This window comes from Erinaceus europaeus, chromosome 1 (assembly GCF_950295315.1).
Source record: "Erinaceus europaeus chromosome 1, mEriEur2.1, whole genome shotgun sequence".
Classification (NCBI taxonomy): domain Eukaryota; kingdom Metazoa; phylum Chordata; class Mammalia; order Eulipotyphla; family Erinaceidae; genus Erinaceus; species Erinaceus europaeus.
In genome coordinates this window covers 105,520,413-105,545,223 of record NC_080162.1, presented here as the reverse complement: position 1 = coordinate 105,545,223, position 24,811 = coordinate 105,520,413, and the positions used below count along the sequence as shown (strand labels likewise).

The window sequence follows — 24,811 nt, the reverse complement described above, 5'->3', positions numbered from 1 at the left end:
CTGTTAAAGAATTAAAATGTAAAAGATGAAATACAAGCTGAAAATAAATGCTTAGCACCTGTTTAGTAATTTATAATTTGAAGACAATAAGTCAACTTACCAACCCCTTAACTAAAATAAGCTCACTTTTACTTAAGTAAGACTCATTGTGGGGCTGGGGAAACAGCATAATGGTTCTGCAAAAGACTTTCCTGCCTAAGGCTCCACGGTCCCAGGTTCAGTCCCCAACACCAACATAAGCCAGAGCTGAGCAGTGCTCTGGTCTCTCTGATTGAAAAAAAAAAAAAGCATTTAATATTTTTAAGGAAAAAACACACTGTGGGACCAGACAGTGGCACACAGGGTTAAGTATATATATCACCATAAGCAAGGACTCAGGGTTAAGCCCTTGGTCCTCACATGGGTAAGTTATACTTAAAAGAGCCATGTGGTAATTTCCCTGGAAAATGCCTCATTTTAGATAGAAGCAATATCCAGGTAAATTTACTAACCTCTTCTTACTTTACACAGTATTTGTTTCTTTACATTTAGGAAAATAAAGAACAAGGTGTCTTTATAAACACAATGCTGGGACTGGGTGGTGGCACATCTGGTTGAGCACACATGTTAACAATGCATAAGGACCCAGGTTTGAGACCCCGGGTCCCCACCTGAAGGGGGAAAGTTCTGTGAGTGGTGAAACAGTGCTGCAGGTGCCTTTCTGTCTCTCTTTTCTATCTCCCTCTCTCTCGATTTCTGACTATCTCTCTCCAAGAAATATAGTTAAAAAAAACTTAATAAACAACTCTTAAGATATAGTGATTATCACATGAAGCTTATTTTGCTAATATCTCCAATATTTCAACCACCCAACACACTTAGATTAAAATACCTGGCTATTTTTTTTTAACAGGACTGAAGTACCATCATCAACTTCAAACTCTCCATAGTCTTTTAGACACCGCACCTGAAAAGAGAAATGGTTTAATCTAACTTATTTGTAGCTAGTGACAGCTCAGTGGTCAAGTACCAGATTTGCAGCATGAGGGTCCAGATTTTATGCCTAAGTCACATATGCCAGAGCTGAGTGAATTGCTTGCTTTTTCTCTTAAAAACAAATAACAAGGGAATCGGGTGGTGGTGCAGTGGGTTAAGCTTCAGGAGTGGTGAAGCAGGACTACAGGCGTCTCTCTGTCTCTTTCCCCCTCTATCTCCACCTCCCTTCTCAATTTCTCTCTGTTTCTATGTAATATTAAATAAATAAAAATATGGGGAATCAGGCGGTAGCACACTGGGTAACCCATAAGCACACGTGGTGCAAAGCTCAAGGACCGTCGTAAGGATCCCTGTTCGAACCCCACTGTCTCCCCACCTGCAAGGGGGTCACTTCACAGGCTGTGAAGCAGGTCTGCAGGTGTCTGTCTTTCTCTCCTCCTCTCCATTTTCCCTACCTCTCTCCATTTCTCTCTGTCCTATCCAACAACAAAGACATCAATAATAACTGCAACAATAAAACAACAAAGGCAACAAAAGGAAATAAATATTTTTTAAAAAACCAAGTAGATCAATTACTTTTAGCATTCAGTGAACAAAAAAGTAAATGCAGTTAGAGGGGGCCGGGTGGTAGCACACTTGGTTGAGTGCACATGTTACAGTGTGCAAGGACCCAGGTTTGAGTCCCCATTCTCCACCCGCAGGGGTGAAGCTTCACGAGTGGTGAAGTGCTGCAGTGCTGCAGGTGCCTCTTTGTCTCTCTTCCTCTCTATCACCCCACTCCCTCTCAATTTCTGGCTGTCTCTACCCTATAAATAAATAAAGATAATAATAAAAAATATATAGAAGAAAAAAAGTTTATTTAAAAGATGCAGTTAGAAATCTTGTCTGTCTCTTTCCAGCCTTTTTTTTTTTTTTAATTGATAACAGGATTATGACTGGAGTTCCAGTGCCTGCATGATAAATCCACAGTTCCTGGTAGCCACTTTTTCCTTTTTTAAAAATCTTTTTATTTGATAGGGCAGAAAGAAGTTGAGAGGAGATGGGGAGATAAAGAGGAGAAAGAGATAATGCTTCACCATTTGTGATGCTTCCCTCCCCTGCAACTGAAGACCAGGGGCTCTGGATCTTCATTGTAATAGTCATTTTACTTTTCAATACATTTGATAGTTTCCAAAATAAAAGTCTACTGCAAGAAGCCAAGAAGTGGTCCTTGTTAGAAATATGAGACACAAGGGAGTTGGGCAGTAGTGCAGCGGGTTAAGTGCACATGGCGCAAAGCGCAAGGACTGGCATAAGGATCCCGGTTCAAGCCCGTTTCCCCACCTACAGGGGCGTCGCTTCACAGGTGGTGAAGCGGGTCTGCAGGTGTCTATCTTTCTCTCCCCATCTCTGCCTTCCCCTCCCCTCTCCATTTCTCTCTATCCTATCCAACAACAACGACAACAATAATAAATACAACAATAAAACAACAAGGGCAACAAAAGGGAATAAATTAGATAAATATTAAAAAAAAAAGAAATATGAGACACATATCGGGGGCCAGGTGGTGGCGCACCTGGTTGAGCGCACATGTTACAGTGCACAAGGACCCAGGTTCGAATCCCCAGTCCTCACCTGCAGGGGGAAAGCTTCACAAGTGGTGAAGCAGTGCTGCAGGTGTCTCTCTGTCTCTCTCCCTCTCTATCACCCCATTCTCTCTCAATTCTGACTGTTTCTATCCAACAAATAAATAAAGATAAAAAATTGTTTTAAAAAGAATGGTAAAAAAAAAGGTTGAAAAAAAGAAATATGAGACACAGTGGGGGTATAGCTCAGTAGTAGAGCATTTGACTACAGAAATAGGAGACAAGACAAGTAGAGTCAGGTGTGTAGACAAAAGAAAGGTTTTTTTATTCCCCTTTTGTTGCCCTTGTTTTATTGTTATAGTTATTATTGTTGTTGTTATTGATGTCTTTGTTGGATAGGACAGAGAGAAATGGAGAGAGGAGGGGAAGACAGAGAGGGGGAGAGAAAGATAGATACCTGCAGACCTGTTTCACCGCTTGTGAAGCAACTCCCCTGCAGGTGGGGAGCCGGGGGCTCAAACCAGAATCCTTATGCTGGTCCTTGTGCTTTGTGCCACCTGCACTTAACCTGTTGCGCTACCGCCCGTCTCCCAAGTCTCTTAGAATTTATAGGGTTCCCTCCCCTTTGTAATGTATTTGGTCAAGGAAGTAGACACTATATTTGGTAGTTTCCTACAAACCAGATTAGGTTGTGGGTATCTTGTGAGGTCATTTCATTTTTCTCTGTCCTGAATTTCTGGTTAACAAGTTAGGTCTAGAGATTGGATCATATTTAATCTGATTTTCTAGCAGAAGGTATTATGTACTTTCTGTTGCAAACCCCATAAAATATAAAATGTTTAAATGGTTCTGTTGAAATGCTAAGATTGTTCAATCTGTATCCACATTATGGTTCTTTTAACGTTTTTTTTTTTCTTTCCCCAAATGGTGTTAGTAGCTATCTGCCTCTAGTCACTGGGTAACAAAATGGCATTAGCATACTTCATTTATTCCTACTATATTTACTAGCTGGAATTCTCTTTTTATTATTATTATCTTTATTTATTTACTGGATAGAGACAGAGAGAGAGAGAGAAGGGAGAGGTAAAGAGGAAGAGAGACAGACAGAGACAGATACCTTTACCACTTGCAAAGCTTTCCCCTTGCAGGTGGGGACCAGGGGCTCAAACCTGGGTCTTTGTGCAGTGTAACATGTAAGCGCAACATGGCCCTTTAACTAGAATTTTCTATCAAAAAATAAACTTACTTTAAGGGGACTGGGTGGTAGCACACCTGGTTGAGTACACGGGCTGTCATGCACAAGGACCTGGGTTCGAGCCTTCACTTCCCATTTGTATGCTGTGGCATAAAGTTATAAATAAGGCTTTTTGCCAGGCTGACAGTGTGGCAACAGTTCAGCCTTAGGCCAGTGGGACATTTCCAAGTGCAAAAACTAGCAATCTGCTGCTAGTTATTCCAAATATCAAAAGAAAAGGCTTCCACACATGGTCAGTGAATAGGATAGAAATCTGCCTGATGCCAGGGTGGCTACCAACACCCTTCACCTGTTTCCCGCAGACCCAGTTTTCATTGAAATGCATATAACCATTCAATCCTGCCCAACAGCAGGCAGCTGGCTCTCTCCTTGCTCATAGGCCTCCCTCTGTCTCAACCTTGAGGCAGCTGGCTCCCTCTTAAAGTCCAGCCTTCTCTTGGTAACTCTTTCTATCTATCTATCTATCTATCTATCTTTCTTTTTCTTTTTTAATTTCTTTATTGGGGAATGAATGTTTTACATTCGACAGTAAATACAATACATGCACAACATTTCCCTGTTTTCCATATAACAATACAACCTCCACTAGGTCCTCTGTCATCCTTCTTGGATCTGTATTCCACCCACCCCAGAGTCTTTTACTTTGGTGCAATACACCAATTCCAGTTCAGGTTCTACTTGTGTTTTCTCTTCTGACCTTGTTTTTCAACTTCTGCCTGAGAGTGAGATCATCCCATATTCACCCTTCTGATTCTGACTTATTTCACTTAACATGAATTTTTCAAGGTCCATCCAAGATCTGCTGAAAAGAGTGAAGTCACCATTTTTTATAGCTGAGTAGTATTCCATTGTGTATATAGACCACAGCTTGCTCAGCCACTCATCTGTTGTTGGACACCTGGGTTGCTTCCAGGTTTTGGCTATTACAAGTTGTGCTGCTATGAACATTGGTATACACAAATCTTTTTGGATGGGTATATTGGGTTCCTTAGGATATATCCCCAGGAGAGGAATTGCAGGATCAGAGAATAGGTCCATTTCTAGCTTTCTGAGAGTTCTCCAGACTGCTCTCCACAGAGGTTGGAGCAATTTACATTCCCACCAGCAGTGCAGGAGGGTTCCTTTGACCCCACACCCTCTCCAGCATTTGCTGCTGTTACATTTTTTGATGTATGACATTCTCACAGGAGTGAAGTGGTATCTCATTGTTGTCTTTATTTGCATTTCTCTGACAATCAGAGACTTGGAACATTTTTTCATGTGTTTTTCGGCCTTTTGGATCTCTTCTGTGGTGAATATTCTGTCCATGTCCTCTCCCCATTTTTGGATGGGGTTATTTGTTTTCTTGTGGTTGAGTTTGGCAAGCTCTTCATATATTTTGGTTACTAAACTCCTGTCTGATGTGTGGCATGTAAAGATCTTCTCCCATTCTGTGAGGGGTCTCTTGGTTTGGGTAGTGGTTTCTTTTGCTGTGCAGAAGCTTTTTAATTTTATGTAGTCCCATAGATTTACACTTGCCTTAGTCTTCTTTGTAATTGGATTCATTTCATTAAAGATGTCTTTAAAATGTATGCAGAAAAGAGTTCTGCCAGTATTTTCCTCTAAGCATCTGATAGTTTCTGGTCTAACATCCAAGTCCTTGATTCACTTGGAATTTACTTTTGTATTTGGTGTAATAGAGTGGTTCGGTTTCATTCTTCTCCATGTTTCAACCCATTGTTTCCAACACCATTTGTTGAAGAAACTCTGCTTCCCCCATTTAATAGTCTGGGCACCTTTGTCAAAGATTAGATGTCCATAGGTATGGGAGCTTACTTCTGGGCTCTCAATGCTATTCCACTGGTCAGTATGTCTATTCATGTTCCAGTACCAAGCAGTTTTGATGACAATAGCCCTATAATACAGTTTGGGATCTGGGAGTGTGATGCCTCCAGTTCTGTTCTTTCTTGTCAAGATAGTTTTGGCAATTCTAGGTCTTTTCTGGTTCCAGATAAACATTTGTAGCATTTGTTCTATTCTCCTAATAAAAATATGGTTGGATCTTGATGGGGATAGCATTAAATTTGTAGATGGCTCTGGGTAGTATATTCATTTGGATGATGTTAATTCTTCCAACCCATAAACATGGAATATTTTTCCACTTCTTTGTATGTCTCCACCAAGTCCCAATTATTTTGTTGAAGCAATGTAATAGCTTCATCAATATTTTCAATGCCAGTACATGCCTGAAAATCCGCCAGGATCATCTCCCGGTCCATGTTGGACAACATGGCGGCCGCTGAGTTCCACTGCTCCGGGAGCCAGGCGCGCACCTGAGAGCGAGACTGTGTCTCCTGCGGCTGGCCGTTGGGGCACCGCGGAAGGCGCTAAGCGTTCATGCACTCAGTAACCTTCAGGCACCCAGGCCGCCCGCCTGTGTCTCGCAGAGTCCGCAGTCTCAGGGGCAGGGAGGTTGAACTGGATGCGAGTCCGATCTTATTGTCACCCGGCCAGGATCCTTTTTTTTTTTTTTTTTTTGTCTCCAGGGTAATTGCTAGGACTCAGAGCCTGAATCCACTGCTCCTGGTGGTCATTTTTTCCATTTTGTTGCCCTTGTTGTTTTTATTATTGTAGTCATTGCTGCTGTTGTTGTTGGATAGGACAGAGATAAATCAAGAGAGGAGGGGAGACAGAGAGGGGGAGAGAAAGACACCTGCAGACCTGCTTCACCACCTGTGAAGTGACCCCCCTGCAGGTGGGGAGCCGGGGGTTCCAGCCGGGATCCTTAAGCTGGTCCTTGTGCTTTGAGCCACCTACACTTAACCCGCTACCACCCGAACCCTGGTGACTATTTCTTATCTTGTTTATTCCAATAAATTTTCTATAATCTTTGCTTTGTGAGGCCTCATTCTCTCCCAGATCCCCTGTGCATTGCCAGCCAGAAGGACAAGTATGTCTTTTTTAAAAAAGATTTTTTAAAAATATTTATTTATTTATTTCCTTTTGTTGCCTTTGTTGTTTTACTGTTGTAGTTATTATTGTTGTTATTGATGTCATTGTTGTTGGATAGGACAGAGAGAAATGGAGACAGGAGGGGAAGACAGAGAAGAGGAGAGAAAGATAGACACCTACAGACCTGCTTCACCGCCTGTGAAGTGACTCCCCTAAGGGTGGGGAGCTGGGGGCTCGAACCAGGATCCTTACGCCGATCATTGCGCTTTACGCCTCCCAGGACAAGTATGTCTTCAGCACTACTGCTGGACTCCCAGGACAAGTATGTCTTTAGGGGTAAAGCTTCTTGAGAAGTGGTGTTGGTCTGCAAGTGTTTATCTATTTCCCCCTCCTCTCTCCATTTCTCTTTCCTATCCAAATACAAAGAAAGAAAAAAAAGCCACTGGGAGTGCTGGATTCATAGCATAGGGACTAAGCGTCAAGGATGACTCTGATGGCAATGAAAACAAACAAAAAACTCCCTTATAAATAAAATGGGATCATAAGTCTATACTTTAAAGGTAGGTGGAAATGAGTTGTATCTCTGATATTAAGAGATTTTTTTTTAAAATGTAATTCATGCATTTCAACTCACTGCAGTTATTCATTATGAATAATCTTTCATATTATCCTTGGTTTCTAAGAAGACAAGGAGTTCTATGCTCCACTTACACATTTATTACATAAGAGCTGGTATGTTTGTTCACTTTCTTTTTAAATAGAAGCTAATACATATTTATGTTACCTCCTCTTCCGAGACAAAAGGCAGCACAAAGTGTTAAGGAAGATATACTTACTTCAATATACAGACTTTTTGGAGGCTTCATGTCCTGTGTAATATCCAAGCCTTCATCTCCTCCCAATGACCTCATGTAAGTAGCAAGAGACTTTTTATAATGATTGAACCACTCCACCTGCAAACATAAAGATAGTCATTTGACAAAGTTAAAAAAGAAAAAACAAAACAAAATTTTCAGAAATTGTATACATATTTTCTTTCTTTCTTTTTCTTTTTGCCTCCAGGGTTATTGCTGGGCTCGGTGCCTGCACTACGAATCCACTGCTCCTGGAGGCCATTTTTCCCACTTTTTGTTGCCTTTGTTATTGTTGTTGGATAGGACAGAAAGAAATCGAGAGAGGAGGGGAAGTGTGGTCTGGGAAGTGTTACAGTGGATAAAGTGTTGGACTCTTGTGGTCTAGGAGGTGGTGCAATGAATAAAGCACTGGATTCTCAAGCATAAGGTCCTAAATTCAATCCCCGGAAGCACATGTACAGAGTGATATCTGGTTCTTTCTTTCTCTCCTCCTATCTTTCTCATTAATAAATAAGTAAAATCTTTAAAAAAAAAAAAGTGTCGCACTCTCAAACATGAAGTCCTGAGTTCAGTCTCCAGTAGAACATGTACCAGAGTGATGTCTGGTTCCTTCTCTCTCTCCTCCTATCTTTCTCATTAATAAATAAATAAAATATTTTTTTTAAAAAAAGAGAGGGGGCTGGGCGGTGGCCAGTGGGTTAAGTGCATATGGCGCAAAGCGCAAGGACCGGCGTAAGGATCCCAGTTCGAGCCCTGGCTCCCCACTTGCAGGGGAGTCGCTTCACAGGAGTTGAAGCAGGTCTGCAGGTGTCTATCTTTCTCTCCCCCTCTCTGTCTTCCCCTCCTCTTTCCATTTCTCTCTGTCCTAGCCAACAACGAACATCAACAATGGCAATAATAATAACCACAACGAGGCTACAACAACAAGGGCAACAAAAGGGGGAAAATGGCCTCCAGGAGCGGTGGATTCATGGTGCAGGCACCAAGCCCAGCAATAACTCTGGAGGGAAAAAAAAAGGGGGGGGGTGAAGAGAGGGGGAGAGAGGCAGATACCTGCAGACCTGCTTCACCATCTGTGAGGTGACCCCCTCCCTGCATGTGGGGGGCCAGGGACTCAAACTGGGATCCTACCGCTGGTCCTTGCGCTTTGTGCCATGTGTGCGCTTAACCCGCTGTGCTACCGGTAGCCCAACTCCCCACACATATTCTTTTAAACACAGAATACACCTCACATGGATCACTGCTGTGATCAGCGACTCAAATTAAAAATATGATTTACTGGCTGCTCTGCACCAGGCACTGGCCTCAGGATGTAAGGTGAGTCTCCAGCAGAAGATCTCCGTCCTTGAGAACTTACAACCCAGCCTATCTGGGAGTCACAGACTTAAAGAACATTTCTCCAGAAGTAAGACCAGGAAAACAGACCATTTCAGATTTATTTATTTATTTATTTTACCAGAGCACTGCTCAGCTCTGATTTTTGGTGGTGTGAGGGACTGAACCTGGGACTTTGGAGCCTCAGGCATGAGAGTCTGTTTGCATAACCATTATGCTATCTACCCACTACCCACCATTTCAGAATTTAAATTTCCTCAAACTCTGTACTGACAGTTCTTCTGAAAACCGTAAAACACTATTAAGATAAGGACCCTAATGTCCATCAACTTATGAATGGATAATATGATACATATATATTATTATTGGATATTTATTTATTCCCTTTTGTTGCCCTTGATGTTTTATTGTTATAGTTATTATTGTTGTTGATGTCGTCATTATTGGATAAGACAGAGAAATGGAGAAAGATGGAGAAGACAGAGAGCGGGAGAGAAAGACAGACACCTGCAGACCTGCTTCACTGCCTGTGAAGCAACTTCCCTGCAGGTGGGGAGCCGGGTGGGGGGGTGTCGAACCGGGATCCTTAGCTGGTCCTTGTGCTTTGCGCCACCTGTGCTTAGCCCACTGTGCTACCGCCCAACTCCTTGGATAATATATATTACTCAGACATAAACTGGACTGAAGGGCCAGTGAAATAGCTCTTTTGGATACTGCGCTGCTTTACCTCATGTGAGATGAAGGTTCAAGCCCAACTTCCCCACACTGAAGGAAGCTTCAGTTATGATCTCATTTCCTGTCTCTATTTAAATAAATAAAGAAAATACATCTTTACTAAATAATTGTTTACCAAGAAAGAAATTGTAATAAAGTTCTGATTCATGTTGCCACAGAGATGAACCTTGACAATATGTGAAAAAACACAAAAGGTCACCTATTGATTATATGATTCCACGTATATGAAAAATTCATAACAAGAAAATCTAGAGACAGAAAAATTACTAATTTCCAAGAGAGATGAGAAAGAATATAGAGTAACTGCTAGTAGTTTAAGTTTTCTTTTGGAGGTGATGAAAATGTTCCAGATAAAGTGGTAGTAATGAATACACAAAAAACATAGTATTGCCAATGAGGGATGCTCAACTAGGCTTTTATTTTTTTACATATATATATATATATATATATATATATATATATATATATATATATTATACCAGAGCTCAGCTCTGGCTTATGGTGGTGAGGGAGATTGAACCTGGGACTCTGGAGCCTCAGGCAAGAGAGTTGGTTTGAACAGCCATTATGCTATCTACCTCTACCTACTAGGCTTTTAGTGAGTGTTTTCTTTACAAAGACATGATTTAATAACTCATGTCTGCAATGTGATTTAAAAAATTTTTTTCCCTTTTGTTGCCCTTGTTTTTTATTGTTGTTGTAGTTGTTATTGTTGTTGTTATTGATGTTGTTGTTGTTAGATAGGACAGAGAGAAATGGAGAGAGGAGGATAAGACAGAGAAGGGGAAAGATAGATTCCTGCAGACCTGCTTCACAGCCTGTGAAGCGACCCCCCTGCAGGTGGGGAGCCGGGGGCTTGAACCGGGATCCTTATATGCAATGTGATTCTTATTTTGTACATGAAGAAATTTAGGCATAGAGAAAATTCAAGTTACTTTCTTTCTTTCTTTTCTTTTCTTTTTATTTTTTCAAATATTTATTTATTTATTCCCTTTTGTTGCCCTTGTTGTCTTGTTGTTGTAATTATTAATTGTTGTCCTCATTGTTGGATAGGACAGAGAGAAATAGAGAGAGGAGGATAAGACAGAGAGCGAGAGAGAAAGACAGACACCTGTAGACCTGCTTCACTACCTGTGAAGCGACTCCCCTGCAGGTGGGAAGCCAGGGGCTCGAACCGGGCTTCTGGGGAGGACAGGTTTTTTTTTTTTTTTTTTTTTAATATTTTAAATAAACATTTATTTATTTATTCCCTTTTGTTGCCCTTGTTTTATTGTTGTTATTAATGTCGTTGTTGTGGAATAGGACAGAGAGAGATGGAGAGAGGACGGAAAGACAGAGAGGGGGAGAGAAAGGCAGACACACCTGCAGACCTGCTTCTCCGCCTGTGAAGTGACTCCCCTACAGGCGGGAGCCGGGGGCTCGAACCAGGATCCTTCTGCCGGCCCTTGTGCTTTGTGCCATGTGCGCTTAAGCCGCTGCACTACCGGCTGGACTCCCGGAGGACAGGTTTTGAACCTGAAGCCCTGTCTGTCTGTCTCAGAGCTCACAGTCAGAGCCACTACACCAGCCCGGCAGTCTGCATATTTTATTTTATTTTTTTACCAGAGCACTGCTCAGCTCTGATTGATGGTGGGATAAGGGATTGAACCTGGGATGGAGCCTCAAGCATGAGAGTCTCTTTGCATAATCATTATACTATCTGCCCCCGCCAAGATTCAAGTAATAAATGGTGCAGAAGCAAGGTTTGAATCTACGGGTATGCCTGTCTGCAATCCTGTGAACTCAAACACTGTACGAATACGTCAATGACAAGAAAGATCTATGATGTTCTCAGAAATACTCATGTGATTTGGAAAGCATACATACATGTGTGCATACACATTTTGTAGAAAGAGCAATGCCAGGAGTCGGGTGGTAGCGCCGCGGGTTAAGTGCAGGTGGCTCAAAGCGCAAGGGCTGGCATAAGGATCCCAGTTTGAGCCACGGAAGGGGAGTCGCTTCACAGGCGGTGAAGCAGGTCTACAGGTGTCTTTCTCTCCCCCTATGTCTTGCCCTCCTCTCTCCATTTCTCTCTGTCCTATCCAACAACATCAATAACAACAACAATAATTACTACAACAATAAAACAAGGGCAACAAAAGGGAATAAATAAAATAAATATTTAAAAAAAAGAGCAATGCCAATTTTTTAATGTAGCTACTGAATCACTGGTCAGTAGAATAATGGAATCCTTTATTTTATTAATATTAGAATTTTCCATACAGCATTTAGCATTACTCCTACCATTATTATCATAGTATAAATATAAACTAAGTAGGTTCAGCCTAACAAGTACAGAAAAGTAGATGTCAAACAAAAGAGAAAGACAAGAGACATACCAGCAAATATTACAGAACACTGACAGAACCTTAGCATTTTCCAAATTTATGAACTACAGTGCAACAGTACTTACTTCCTCAGCAGACATATGAAATCGTAAAGCATTCGGCAAAACACTGCCATACTCCCACCTGAGCGCTCGGATCCGAAGCAATCGGTCATACCTATGAAATTAAGGACAAATTAAGGGCACAACCAAAAGAAATATCAGGAGAAACTTAAGACTACCTAAATCTGTACATTTTTTTTTTGACTCCTGGGGCCAACTGTAAGAATATGTCTTGGGGGAGCCGGGCTGTAGCGCAGCGGGTTAAGCGCAGGTGGCGCTAAGCGCAAGGACCGGCATAAGGATCCCGGTTCGAGCCCCCGGCTCCCCACCTGCAGGGGAGTCGCTTCACAGGTGGTGAAGCAGATCTGCAGGTGTCTGTCTTTCTCTCCTCCTCTGTCTTCCCCTCCTCTCTCCATTTCTCTCTGTCCTATCCAACAACGACGACTACAACAACAATAAAAAGACAACAAGGGCAACTAAAGGGAAGATAAATAAATAAAATTACAAAAAAAATAAAAAAAGAATATGTCTGGGGGGGTGGGGCGGTAGTGCAGAGGGTTCAAGTGCACATGGTGTAAAGCACAAGGTCTGGCATAAGGATCCTGGTTTGAGCCCCCGGCTCCCCACCTGCAGGGGGGTTGCTTCATAGCGGTAAAGCAGGTCTGCAGGTGTCTATCTTTCTCTCTGCCTCTGTCCCCCCCCAGCCTTCCTTTCCCTCTGTCCTGTCCAACAACAACAATGGCAAAGATAACATTAACAACAACAACAAGGGCAACAAAATGGGGGAAAGGACCCCCAGGAGCAGTGGATTCATAGTGCAGGCACTGAGCCCCAGCAATAACACTGGTGGCAAAAAAAAAAAGAGAGTATGTCTTTAGGAAGATAGCACAATGGTTTATACAAAAAGACTTCGATGCCTGAGGCACTAAAGCTTCCAGACTCAGTCTCCAGCACCACCATAAAACAGTGCTGAGCAGTGCTCTGGTAAAAGAAAAAGAAAAAAGAAAACAAAAACTAATACACAGATACCATGAAGGCTTTTTCAGTTATCTAGGTATGAGGAGAGTATAAATGGACAGTGAAAAAAGGTCCAGAATATTCTTCTTAGAATGCACATTATTCAGTGGTAAAATGCTCTATAACAATGTAGCACGAATGAAAATGAAGCAAATATGGTAGAATGTGAAAACATTTTTAAAAGAATATTTTATATATGGGGGCCGGGTAGTGGCACACCTAGTTGAATGCACAAGCTATAAGGGGCAAAAAGGCCCAGGTTTAAGCCCCTGGTCCCCACCTACAGGAGAAAAGCTTTGCAAGTGGTGAAGATGTCTCTCTTTTTCTCTCCCCTCTCTGTCTCCCCCTACCTACTCAATTTCTGGCTGTCTCTATCTAATACATAAAGATAAAAAAAATTTTTTAACTTTTTTTTTTTGCCTCCAAGGTTATTGCTGGGGCTCGGTGCCTGCACTATGAATCCACTGCTCCTGGAGGCCATTTTTCCCATTGTGTTGCTCTTGCTGTTGTTGGATAGGATAGAAAGAAACCGAGAGAGGAAAGGAAGACAGAGAGGGGGAGAGAAAGACACAAGCAGACCTGCTTCACCACCCGTGAAGTGATCCCCCTTGCAAGTGGGGAACCTGGGGCTCGATCTAGGATCCTTACCCTGGTCCTTGTGCTTCGCGCCATGTGCGCTTAACCCAGTATACTACTGCCCGGCCCCCAATAATAAAAATAATTAAAAAAATATTTTATTTATGTATTCTTAGCTGTATAGTAACAGAGAGAAATTGAAAAGAGGGCTCCATAGAGGCTAGTAATATTCTTTTTTTTAGCTGAATGAATATTGCAATTTGTTATAAAAATGCTTTAAAGGGGCCAAGCGGTAGTGCAGCGGGTTAAGTGCACATGGCGTGAAGCGCAAGGACCAGTGTAAGGATCTTCCCCCCTGCTCCCCACCTGCAGGGGGGTCACTTCACAAGTGGTGAAGCAGGTCTGCAGGTGTCTATTTTTCTCTCCCCCTCTCTATCTTCCCCTCTTCTCTCCATTTCTCTCTGTCCTATTCAACAACAATGACAGCAATGACAACAACAATCATAAACAACAAGGGCAACAAAAGGGAAAAAATGGCCACCAGGAGCAGGAGATTGGTAGCACAGACACCGAGCCCTAGTGATAACCCTCGAGGCAAAAATAAATAAATAAATAAAGCAAAAGAAATGCTTTAAAATGCAAAGAAAGAGAAGATTTTAGAATGCTTAAAAAGAAAGAAACAAATATAAGGGTTGCTGGGGCACAGCTGGGAGGTGGTGCACTGTTTGAGATGTTGGACTTTCAAGCATGAAGTCCTGAGTTTGATCCTGGGCATCAAATGTGCAAATGATGTTCTGGCTGTCTCTTCTTTTTCTCATTAACAAATAAATAAATTTTTTTTAAAAAAGTTTCTGGAGTTGGTAATATAGGTGAGCCTGTACAGAGCAGCAACTTGAATATCTTAGACCCCAGAGGCCACAGGTTTAACTCCCAGCACCACCTCACCACATGCCAGAGCTGAACAGTGCTCTCTCTGGTCTTACTTTCTCCCTCTTCTTTCTCATAATGAACAACAAATATAAATAAATAAATAAATAAATACCCAAACCAACAAAAATGTTTCATTACCCACTTGAAATGGTTAAGCAGGAGTCCACATGGACTCCGGCACACATGCCCTGCCCACCAAGACCTGAGAAGCATACAGGTAAGCCACGGTGCAGCGCCGGTTCCTTAGCAAGGAGCAGTGTCGGAACTTGATAGTCGGTATCAGATCACCTCGCCCAGCTGACTTTGCTTCATTGCTGTTAAAAACAACAAACAGGGAGGAAATGTACATATTTCAATACAAGGAGAACTTTCGTAGCCAACGAGTGGCTTTATATGCTTGCTTTTAACTTTTTTTTTCTTTTAATAACTGATAGAAAGCACCAAAGTCTTTTGTGTGGAAGGCTAGTCTCTTTTTTTAAATTTTTTTATTATCTTTATTTATTTATTGGATAGAGACAGCCAGAAATCAAGAGGAAAGGGGAGATAAGGACGAAGAGAAACAGAGACATCTGCAGCACTGTTTCACCACTCGTGAAGCTTTTCCCCTGCAGGTGAGGACCAGGGACTCGAACCTGGGTCCTTGTGCATTGTAACATGTGCGCTCAACCAGGTACACCACCACCCTGCCCCGCTTTTAACTATTTATCAGTAGCTGATCTGATGAAACAGTAGCTTTTTTCACATCAAAGCTCTTGCTAATATTCTAAAAGTTTATAAAAATTATTGGGGCTACTATCAATCAAAATGCCTAATAATTTTTAATTTTAATAATAAAAAAGCTAAATAATTTGACTAAGCCCATAATATCAACATTTTGCTGGATATTCAGTACACTGTAATTGTCACACTTCTAAACGACAAACATTGTATTTGCTCTGGATATAAGAGTAATATAGTGATCATGTGAAAAAAAGATTTTTAGAGTCTTTTGGGGTTCCTTTATCACACTGGGATAAAAGACAAACAGCGTTAAGATGTTTGTTAAGAAATAAGATTATATAAGATTATAGGCAGACTGGAAAGATAGCATAATGGTTATGCAAAAGGCTTTCATGCCTATGGCCCCAATGCCCCAAGTTCACAAAAACCCTCTCCCAGAGCTGAGCAGAGCTCTAGCGTAAAAAAATAAAGTAACTGGGGTCATGCAGTCTCACATAGGTTTGAACATACAAGCACAAAGACCTGGTTTTAAGCCCCTGGTCCTCTTCTATGGGGAGGAGGAAAGAGGGGGGAGAGGAGGAGAAAGCTTCACAAGTGGTGGTAAAGCAGGGCTTCAGGTGTCTCTCTCCCTTTCTATCTCCCCGTTACCTTTCAATTTCTCTATCTCTAGCCAAGAAAATAAAAATGTATTTATTTTTTAGTTAAGTAAATAAAGAACTTTTCCCCCCCCCATCACCTACTTTTCACCATGCTGGGTCAACTGTTTCAGATACAGAGACAGAGAGGCAAAGAGAAGGCAAGGAATGGGAGTAGATAGCATAATGGTTATGCAAAGAGACTCTCACACCTGAGGCTCCAAAGTCCCAGGTTCAATCCCCCCATACCACCACAAGCCAGGGCTGAGCAGTGCTCTGGATTAAAAAAAAAAAAAAAAAAAAAAAAGGCACTTCTCAAAATTAGAAAAGTTGAACAAAAGATGATCTAATTTCAGTATCTTAATTATTTTTTGATGGTTAAAAAATTGGAGTTTTATTGTTTTTTGTTAAACAATGCTAAAAATTAATTTTGAAGGCAGAGCTTGAATTATTTAATTTTGATCTATTAATTTTTTTAAAAGGGGGAGGAGAAAAAAAAGGGCGAGGAGGAGAGATTATGACAAAAAAAAAAAAAAAAGTAAACCCCCCCACCCAGTCCCGAAGCTCCAGCCAGTTAAAGGTGCATCACCCACATCACACTCTGCCACACGACACTGTCTGGGAGGCACAGGGGCAACAAGTGCCAGTCTCAACTCTCAGCAGGTTATTTAACACCTGACAAACTAGTGGGTTAGTGTTCAGAAATTTTTTTTTTTTTTTTAAAGAATTTATTTATTCATCACTCTGGTACATGTGCTGCCGGGCATTGAACTCAGGACCTCATGCTTGAGAGTCTGATGTTTTATCCACTGTGCCACCTCCCAGTCCACAGTGTCCAGAAATTCTTTTCAGGTTTTCTGCTTATTGGCTGAGCACATACAAACTGTCATAAGCTTGTAAAATGTAGGGGGTGGGGAGTTGGGTGGTAGCTCAGCAGGTTAAGCACAGGTGGCGCAAAATGCAAGGACCAGTGTAAGGATCCAGATTCAAGCCCCTGGCTCCCAATCTTCAGGGGAGTCGCTTCACAGGAGGTGAAGCAGATCTGTAGATGTCTATCTTTCTCACCCCCTCTCTGTCTTCCCCTCCTCTCTCCATTTCTCTCTGTCCTATCTAACAATGACAACAACAGTAATTACAAAAAAAAAAAAAAAAACAGAAGGGCAACAAAAGGGAATAAATAAATAAATAAATACTAAAAAAAAAGTTTTTTTCCAAAAAATGTAGGGGTGAGGAGGGGATACAATTGGACATTGGCAGAAGAGAAACTACAGACCACCCAAGTTTTATCTTGAGCTAGTGGCTCTGAATACAGACTTCAAGAGGTGGACTCCAGGTTTCTTGGAAAGACAATCAATCCTGAAGGAAGAACAGAAATATATCATGCAAAATAGTTTCCTGCAAAGGTCACAGGAAGAAGAGAAGCTGACTTTCCCATCTAAGAAACAGGAGAACTGTGAGGAGATTCTTCTAGTACCACGAAATAAGACAAAAGGCAGAAGGAGAATCCTGAGGTTTTGGCCAAACGTGAGACTGACACACATAGTTAAAGACTGAAATGCCACTATGAACCCTCAAAGCTGAATTCCATCAGCATACACTAGATCTACAAAGTACTGCAGAAGATTCTTACTATGAACTACATCAAGTTATGGGTGGTGGGGAGGGCCATATTTTCAGAGGGCTGAGGTGGGAAGAGTGGCTGTGATCTAGTAATGAGAGACCTGCAAGCAGCAGAAAAATACTTAGAGAACATTTCAATATATATTTTTCATATATATATTTAAAGTTAAGAAAAATAAAATTAATTCAAGCCATGCCTTGAGCAAAAAAAAAAAAGAAAAGAAAAAAAATTTAAAGTGAGACCTCTGTCTGTTGCTCTAGCCTCAGTTTTAAGTATCAGTCAGCTTGCTAGTTCTATTTTGAAAAAGACATTAAAGTTTTTTTCAATCACTCATAAGACAAGTGTAGCCACTTATAAAAACAGAATAGCAGTGGTCCGGGAGGTGGCGCAGTGGATAAAGCATCGGACTCTCAAGCATGAGGTCCTGAGTTTCATCCCCAGCAGCACATGTACCAGGGTGATGCCTGGTTCTTTCCTTCTATGTTTCTCATAAATAAATAAATAAATCTTTAAAAAAAAATAGCAGGGACAGACTAGGAAAGGAAAGTAAGAAGTGAAAAGGCAGAGCAGGAAAGGAATTTCAAAAATAAAATTAGAAGGGGGTTGTGAAAAGGACATGGTGGGCCGAAGTCTGTTAGTCAAGCAATGATTCAACATTTAAATTGTTCTCTTGAACTTTGTTGTTATTGTTGGGTGTTTTGTTTGTTCAAGTTTAAGATTTGGAAACAATGACCCTTTGTTAACAAGAGTCAACAAGAAACATAGGATCCTTTCCCTCCCCCGGCTGCCTCCGCTGAAGCCACCACCAGCACCTCAGTTGCTAGATGCTATAGAGTCCTCTGTGTGGACTCAGGATGACTGAGCAGCCTGCTTCTGTGGTGGTTGCTGGGCTTGTGAACACTGTATTATCTTTTGGCTTTCCAAGCCTCTAAAATGTTCTTTTCAACTATTTTTTGTACATGGCTCAATGCACTCCCCTCTTTGCCTTTATAGTTTTCCACTTGATATTGGGGTGTAATAACTTCTTCCATGACTACAATGTTCTTTTCTCGCTATTTACAGTCTTTAATGGTCTTGTGAATGGTCTGGAAAAGCTGCTGGCCCTGTAAGAGACACCAGAGCTGACTGCACAGACTCAGGTTCTCCACCTACCTCCTCTGTCGTGCTTTGCTGACAAGCTTACCAACATTGAGTGAAGCTAGAGGAGGAGGGCTTTCCATCTGGTCATTAATAATTTCCACTTTTAAAACATATTGTAAATTTATGAGCAAGATATCTGCCTGGTGGGGCTTTCCACTGGAAAAGGGTGAGTTTAAGGCCAGCATTTTAGACTGGTAGTCAAAGGCTACAACCTGGCCCTGCAGTCACTGCTCCTGGCATGACACCCAGCTCCTAGCCCTGAAGTACTTGCCCTGAGGAGCCGCATCTTGGGAGAGCAGCTGGTGGCGGCAGGGCCCCCAGTTCCAGTATCTTTTTTTTTTTTAATTTTTTTTTACCTTTATTTATTGGATAGAGACAGCCAGAAATTGAGAGGGAAGGGGGAGATAGAGAGGGAGAGAGACAGAGAGACACCTGCAAGACTGCTTCACCACTCACAAAGCTTTCCCCTTGCAGGTGGGGACCGGAGGCTTGAACCTAGGTCCTTGCACACAGTAACATGTGTGCTCAACCAAGTGCACCACCACCCGGCCCCTCAGTATCTTATTTCTAAAATCATCTTAAAGTATTAATCTTATCATCACTTACACATCCGACTGGTTTTGCTCATACAAAGCTTTCATCTCCTCCAGAACTTGCCTGAGTCCATCCTCCTGGAACATAGAAAATGATATTGACATACACTTACTAACTCCTCCACCAAGTTTGGAGTAACAACTTACCTCTACTACGTTTACCTTTGACCCATAGGTCTTATCCAAAGCAATGATAGTTGTCAGGCAGAGTCAAGACAGTAGTCAGAAGGTAGCAACCAGACAGATTTTCCAAAAACAAACAAACAAACAAAAAACCTGATTCAAAATCCTGGGAATTCTAAGCAGGTAGAATATTATAACTTTTCTATAAGCCAGCAAAAAGGAGCTGAAAAGGACAAAGGAAAATCAGATCCCACCAAGTTGCAGATACTACCATGACACCAATCTGACTTGCCTGGCAGATGACCTCACCAATGTGTCCTGGAACCCCACCTCCACAGAGTCCTACCTCATTAGGGAAAGATAGAGACAGGCCAGGGGTATGGATATACCAGCGAATACTCATGTCCAGCAGAGAAGCAATTACAGAAGCCGGACCTTCTACCTTCTGCATCCCATAGTGATACTGGGTCCATACTCCTGGGGGATAAAAAATAGAGAAGTTTCTAATGGGGGTGGGGTGGAACTCTGGTGATGTGAATTTTGTGGAATTGTACCCCTCTTATCCCACAATCTTGTCGATCATTATTAAATAACTAATTAAAAAAATCAATAGTTATCTAACATAAGGATTACTAGTAATAATAACTGTTGGAGAAGAAAGGGAGAAATTAAAACCACCTATACGTCACAGGTAGAAATGTAAAATAGTATATAGCCCTGGAAAAACAGCCTAACGGTTCACCAAAAAATTAGACACAGAATTACCATATTATCCAGCAATTTCTCTCCTAGGTATATATAAATACCCCCCAAAGGATTAAAAACATAATGGTTAGGCAAAGAGATTCTCATGCCTGAGGCTCCAAAACCCCATGTTCAGTCCCTCACCCCACAATAAGACAGAGCTGAGCAGTGCTCTGGTTAAAAAAAGAATTAAAAACTTATGCCCAAATAAAAACTTGAACACAAGTGCTTATAGTAGCACTATTTTATTACATTTATTTATTTAGTGGATAGAGACAGAAATTGAGAGGGAAGGGGTGACAGAGAAGAGAGACAGAAACACTTGTAGCACTGCTTCAGCACTTGTAAACCTTTCCCCCTGCAGGCAGGGACCGGGGGCTCGAACCTGGGTCCTTGTGCATTGTAATATATGCGCTCAACCGGGTGCGCCACTACCTGGCCCCATAGTAGCACTATTAATAAGTCATGAAGTGGAAAGTTCTCAAATGTCCATCAACTAATGAATGGATAAAACTAATGAATGGATAAACCAATATTATTCAGTCATAAAAAGTAATTATGTAGAGCTGAGTGGTGGTGCACCGAGTTGAGTGCACCTGTTCCTATGCAAAAGGACCAGGGGTCAAGCCCCCACTCCCCACCTATAGGAGGAAATCTTTGCAAGCAATGAAGCAGGGCTGCAGATGTCTCTCTGTCTCTCTCCCCCTTCCCTCTCAATTTATGGCTGTGTATATAAAATAAAGATTTTTTTTTTTTAAAAAAAAGGGGTGAAACACGACAAGGCACATACCACAGCATTCTAGCTGACCTTTCAAAAGAAACACTTGCCACTCTTGGCACAAAGAATTCAGATACGTGTTTAAAGAAACTTTGGGAGGACAGAAATCTTAACTGGTGCACAGAGACACAGTTGTATACAACTGTCAAAAGTGAAAATTCCATTAAAATGTGTATTTTATCTTATGTAAATTTCTTTCTTATCCTTTTTATTTATTATTCGATAGACAGAAACTAAGAGGGGTAGGGGAGAAAAAGAGGGAAAGAGACAGCGTGACATCTGCAGCCCTGCTTCACCACTCATGAAGCTTTCTCCCTGTGGGTGGGAACCTGGGGCTTGAACCTGTGTCCTGCACACTGTAATGTGTATGCTTTACCAGGTGCATCACCGTCTGGCACCTGTATATAAATATTTCAATAAAACTAATGACCCCCCCCCAAAAAAAAAATCAAGTCCTACAGAATCAATAAGGCATGGCAAAAGTACATCAATAATTTATTTACTGAAAATTGTCTTAAAAGGTTGCTGTTTTTTAAAAAAAGAATAGCTGTTTGTTTCATACTATAAGAACAGAAAGACCAGAGGAAAATTTGAACTATCCTCCTTGGGAAAAAAATTTCCCCTCTGTCTCTCACTCTCTAGAAGAAAGAAAAGGGAAGAAAAATTACTGATGGAGGTGATGGAGTTGTGCAGGCTCCAGTGATAACCCTGGGTGGCAAGAAAGAAAAAGAAGGAAAGGAGGGAGGGGGGGAAAGAGGAAAGAAAAGTCAAAGCCTCATCTGTTCAGCCACTACCTCACTGGACATGTCTCTGCCTGCCAGGGCTTGTCTCTTCACAAGCATGATGATCTCCAAGACACCCAGATTCCTGAGTCCAGTGTGAAGGCATATTTTACAGCCCACACACTATGCTTTCCAGCACCTTTGCTGTGAAATTCCCATAGTAGTGTTCTAACTTTGTAAATGTTCCTGTTCTGAAGACTAAAGTGCAACAGCTGGATCTCCAGGAAATATGTGTTCAATAACTTCCCTTAGGTCAGTTCTTCACCTGCAAAACAACCTGTCAGACCAGATGTTCCTCCACCACTCTTCTTCCTGAACTCTAAGTTGTTTACACAGTAACCTGAGAGAAAAACTCAGAGACCCCTCTTTCCATTAATGACTCACCTAATCCCCTGTTCTACTAGGTACAAATTCTAAGTCTTAAGTCTGATTTCAATGTCCACTGACCCAACACAATTCAGACCATATATATCTTATAACCACCAACTAGTAATCTTCCACTGCCATTTATGTGTGAGAACAAAATGCCACTCAACCACTTAGGATGTTCTATTTGGAAAAAAGTATGTGAGACAGCAAAACACCAGTAGCTATTTATTTATTTTATATGTGTGAGAGAGGGAGGGAGGGAGAGAACCAGAGAATCACCCTGCCACCTGCAATGTCAGGATTCAAACTCAGGGCCTCAGGCTTGAGAATCTAAAGGCTTTATTCAATGTGCCACCTCCTGGGATGCCACCTGTAACCATTTCTAATTTGTTCCTGTCTTTCTTGCTTGCACTGGGGGGGGGGAGGGGTCAAACCCAGGGCCGCACACATGCAAATGATATGCTATGTCCTTGATCCACCTAGCTAGCCCCTCTTCCTTCCTCCTTTCTTCTCTCCAATACATTCCCCCTACTGCTGCCACAGTTTTTCTCAGAATATTAAAGATGATGCTATCACATCCTGTCTAAAATCCTCTGCCAGCTTCCATAAGCCCTATGAGTGAATACTGAATCCACCCTTGGAAGTGCACATTTGGTTATGGCAATTCATTCCTACTCAGAAGGGCAACCTCACTCTTCTACATGAAGCCTGAATGTCCCCTCTTCTGTCCCTGCTGACACGGACCTTTCTTCTGTGTGCTTATCTTCACCTCTGGAGTATCATTTGTGTTATAATCTATCACCTACTTCTGTGCCCCCTGTTAGCACACTGTGCCATAACATTCCCCCTAGGGGGTGCCCTAAGGCAGGGGGTAGTCAGAGAGAGTTCACAGTGACAAGCCTAAGGTATGATGGCCAGGGTTTGATTGTATATTAACTTTTCTTTAATATATAAACTTTTTTCTACATTTTTTATTATCTTTATTTATTGGCTAGAGACAGCCAGAAATCCAGAGGGAAGGGGGTCATAGAGAGGGAGCATGACAGAGAGACACAACACTGCTTTACCACTTGCAAAGCTTTCCCCCTGCAGGTGGGGACCAGGGGCTCAAACTCAGGTCCTTGTGCATTGATTGTAACGTGTGCAGTCAAACAGATGTGCCACCACTTGGCCCCTCGTACATTAACTTCTAACTAGTTAAATCATCTAGGCAAGACCCAGAATCTCCCAAGTCTCTGCATACATCATTGGAGAAAAAAAAAATGGAGAACAATTTCAACATCAAAGAATTAGAATGAGGACACGATAATGTCCATTGAGTGCTGAGCATGCTAACTGGTATTAAGAAAATAACAATAATCATAGGAGTAACAGCACTCATAGAAAGAAAAATGCAGACATTAACTTGGGCCAGGAGGCAGCATAGTGATTCAGCAAGACTTTCATGTCTGAGGCTCTGAAGCCCCAGGTTCAATCCCCAGCACCACTATCAGCCAGAACTGAGCACGACTATGGTAAAAAGCAGTAAGTGGGGGGCCAGGCTGTAGCGCAGCGGGTTAAGCGCACATGGCTCAAAGCAAAAGGACTAGTGTAAAGATCCCAGTTCGAGCCCCCGGCTCCCCACTTGCGGGGGGAGGGGGTCACTTCACAAGCGGTGAAGCAAGTCTGTAGATGTCTTTCTCTTCCCCTCTCAATTTCTCTCTGTCCTATCCAACAGCAATGGCAACAATAATAGTAACAACAAGGGCAATAAAATGGGAAAAAATAGCCTCCAGGAGCAATGGACTCGTAGTGCAGGCATCGAGCCCCAGCAATAACCCTGGAGGCAGAAAAAAAAGGCGGGGACGGGCGGTGGCGCAGTGGGTTAAGCGCACGTGGCGCAAAGCGCAGGGACCCGCGTAAGGATCCCGGTTCCGGGTTAGAGGCCCAGGCTCCCCACCTGCAGGGAAGTCGCTTCACAGGCGGTGAAGCAGGTCTGCAGGTGTCTATCTTTCTCTCCCCCTCTCTGTCTTCCCCTCCTCTCTCCATTTCTCTCTGTCCTATCCAACACCGAACAACATCAACAATGGCAATAATAACCACAATGAGGCTACAACAACAAGGGCAACAAAAAGGGGAAAAAATGGCCTCCAGGAACGGTGGATTCACGGTGCAGGCACCGAGCCCAGCAATAATCCTGGAGGGGAAAAAAAAAAAAAGGCGGGGTTAGGGGGGGAACCTTTGGGGAGGTTCTTGGAAAAAAGGTAGAAAGAAGCCCCGCCCCATTCCCCCGACTATTTGTCAGGCTCCGCCCCCAGAGCATCCAAGCCCCGCCCCCAGGCTCGCCTTGTAAGTCTCCCCGATTTCTACTCACATTGAAGGCAGGCAGCTGTCCTTCGGGCGCGCGGTGTAGCTCGCGAATCAGCTCCATGGCCTTTTCGCAAAACATGGCGGAGGGATCTCGACACCACGGCCTTTCAACTTCTTGCTCCTGAGCTAAACGATCGCTGAGCTTTCGGTTACAGAAGTCTCGACCCCACCGCTCCAGAGACCGCTTTCACCTTGGTTCTGGCTTTGGCGCCAAATGCCCCCAGCCAATGGAAGGGAAACTTTGGCCCTCACGGCCTACGGTGGCGGCAGAGGGACATTTCCCGCCGCTGCACAGGAACACTGCAAAGTGGACAGAGCGCTCTGGGAGGACGTGGTGATACAATGACACTTCGCGG

The 24,811-nt window shown here is 42.5% G+C and overlaps 2 protein-coding genes and 1 pseudogene across 4 annotated transcripts in view; 1 reads left to right on the top strand and 2 right to left on the bottom strand.

Moving 5' to 3' along the window:
* The window catches only part of GINS1 (GINS complex subunit 1), a 27,968-nt gene extending 3,331 nt beyond the window's left edge, over positions 1-24,637 (bottom strand). The window contains exons 1-6 of one of the 2 annotated variants that reach the window (XM_007537313.3): positions 24,460-24,637; positions 19,324-19,388; positions 14,817-14,915; positions 12,103-12,193; positions 7,563-7,679; positions 872-946 (exon numbers count right to left, since the gene is read on the bottom strand). In XM_007537313.3, the coding sequence (XP_007537375.1) occupies positions 872-946; positions 7,563-7,679; positions 12,103-12,193; positions 14,817-14,915; positions 19,324-19,388; positions 24,460-24,534 (522 nt within the window). In that variant the 5' untranslated portion in view covers positions 24,535-24,637. The remainder of the gene's footprint in view (positions 1-871; positions 947-7,562; positions 7,680-12,102; positions 12,194-14,816; positions 14,916-19,323; positions 19,389-24,459) is intronic. The other variant, XM_060192486.1, reaches the window with a different exon arrangement.
* LOC103126404 (protein LSM12-like) lies at positions 18,427-19,049 on the bottom strand (annotated as a pseudogene).
* ABHD12 (abhydrolase domain containing 12, lysophospholipase) overlaps positions 24,637-24,811 on the top strand; it is a 71,210-nt gene continuing 71,035 nt past the window's right edge. For both annotated transcript variants that reach the window (XM_060192439.1, XM_060192434.1), the window contains exon 1: positions 24,637-24,811. In XM_060192439.1, the coding sequence (XP_060048422.1) occupies positions 24,798-24,811 (14 nt within the window). In that variant the 5' untranslated portion in view covers positions 24,637-24,797.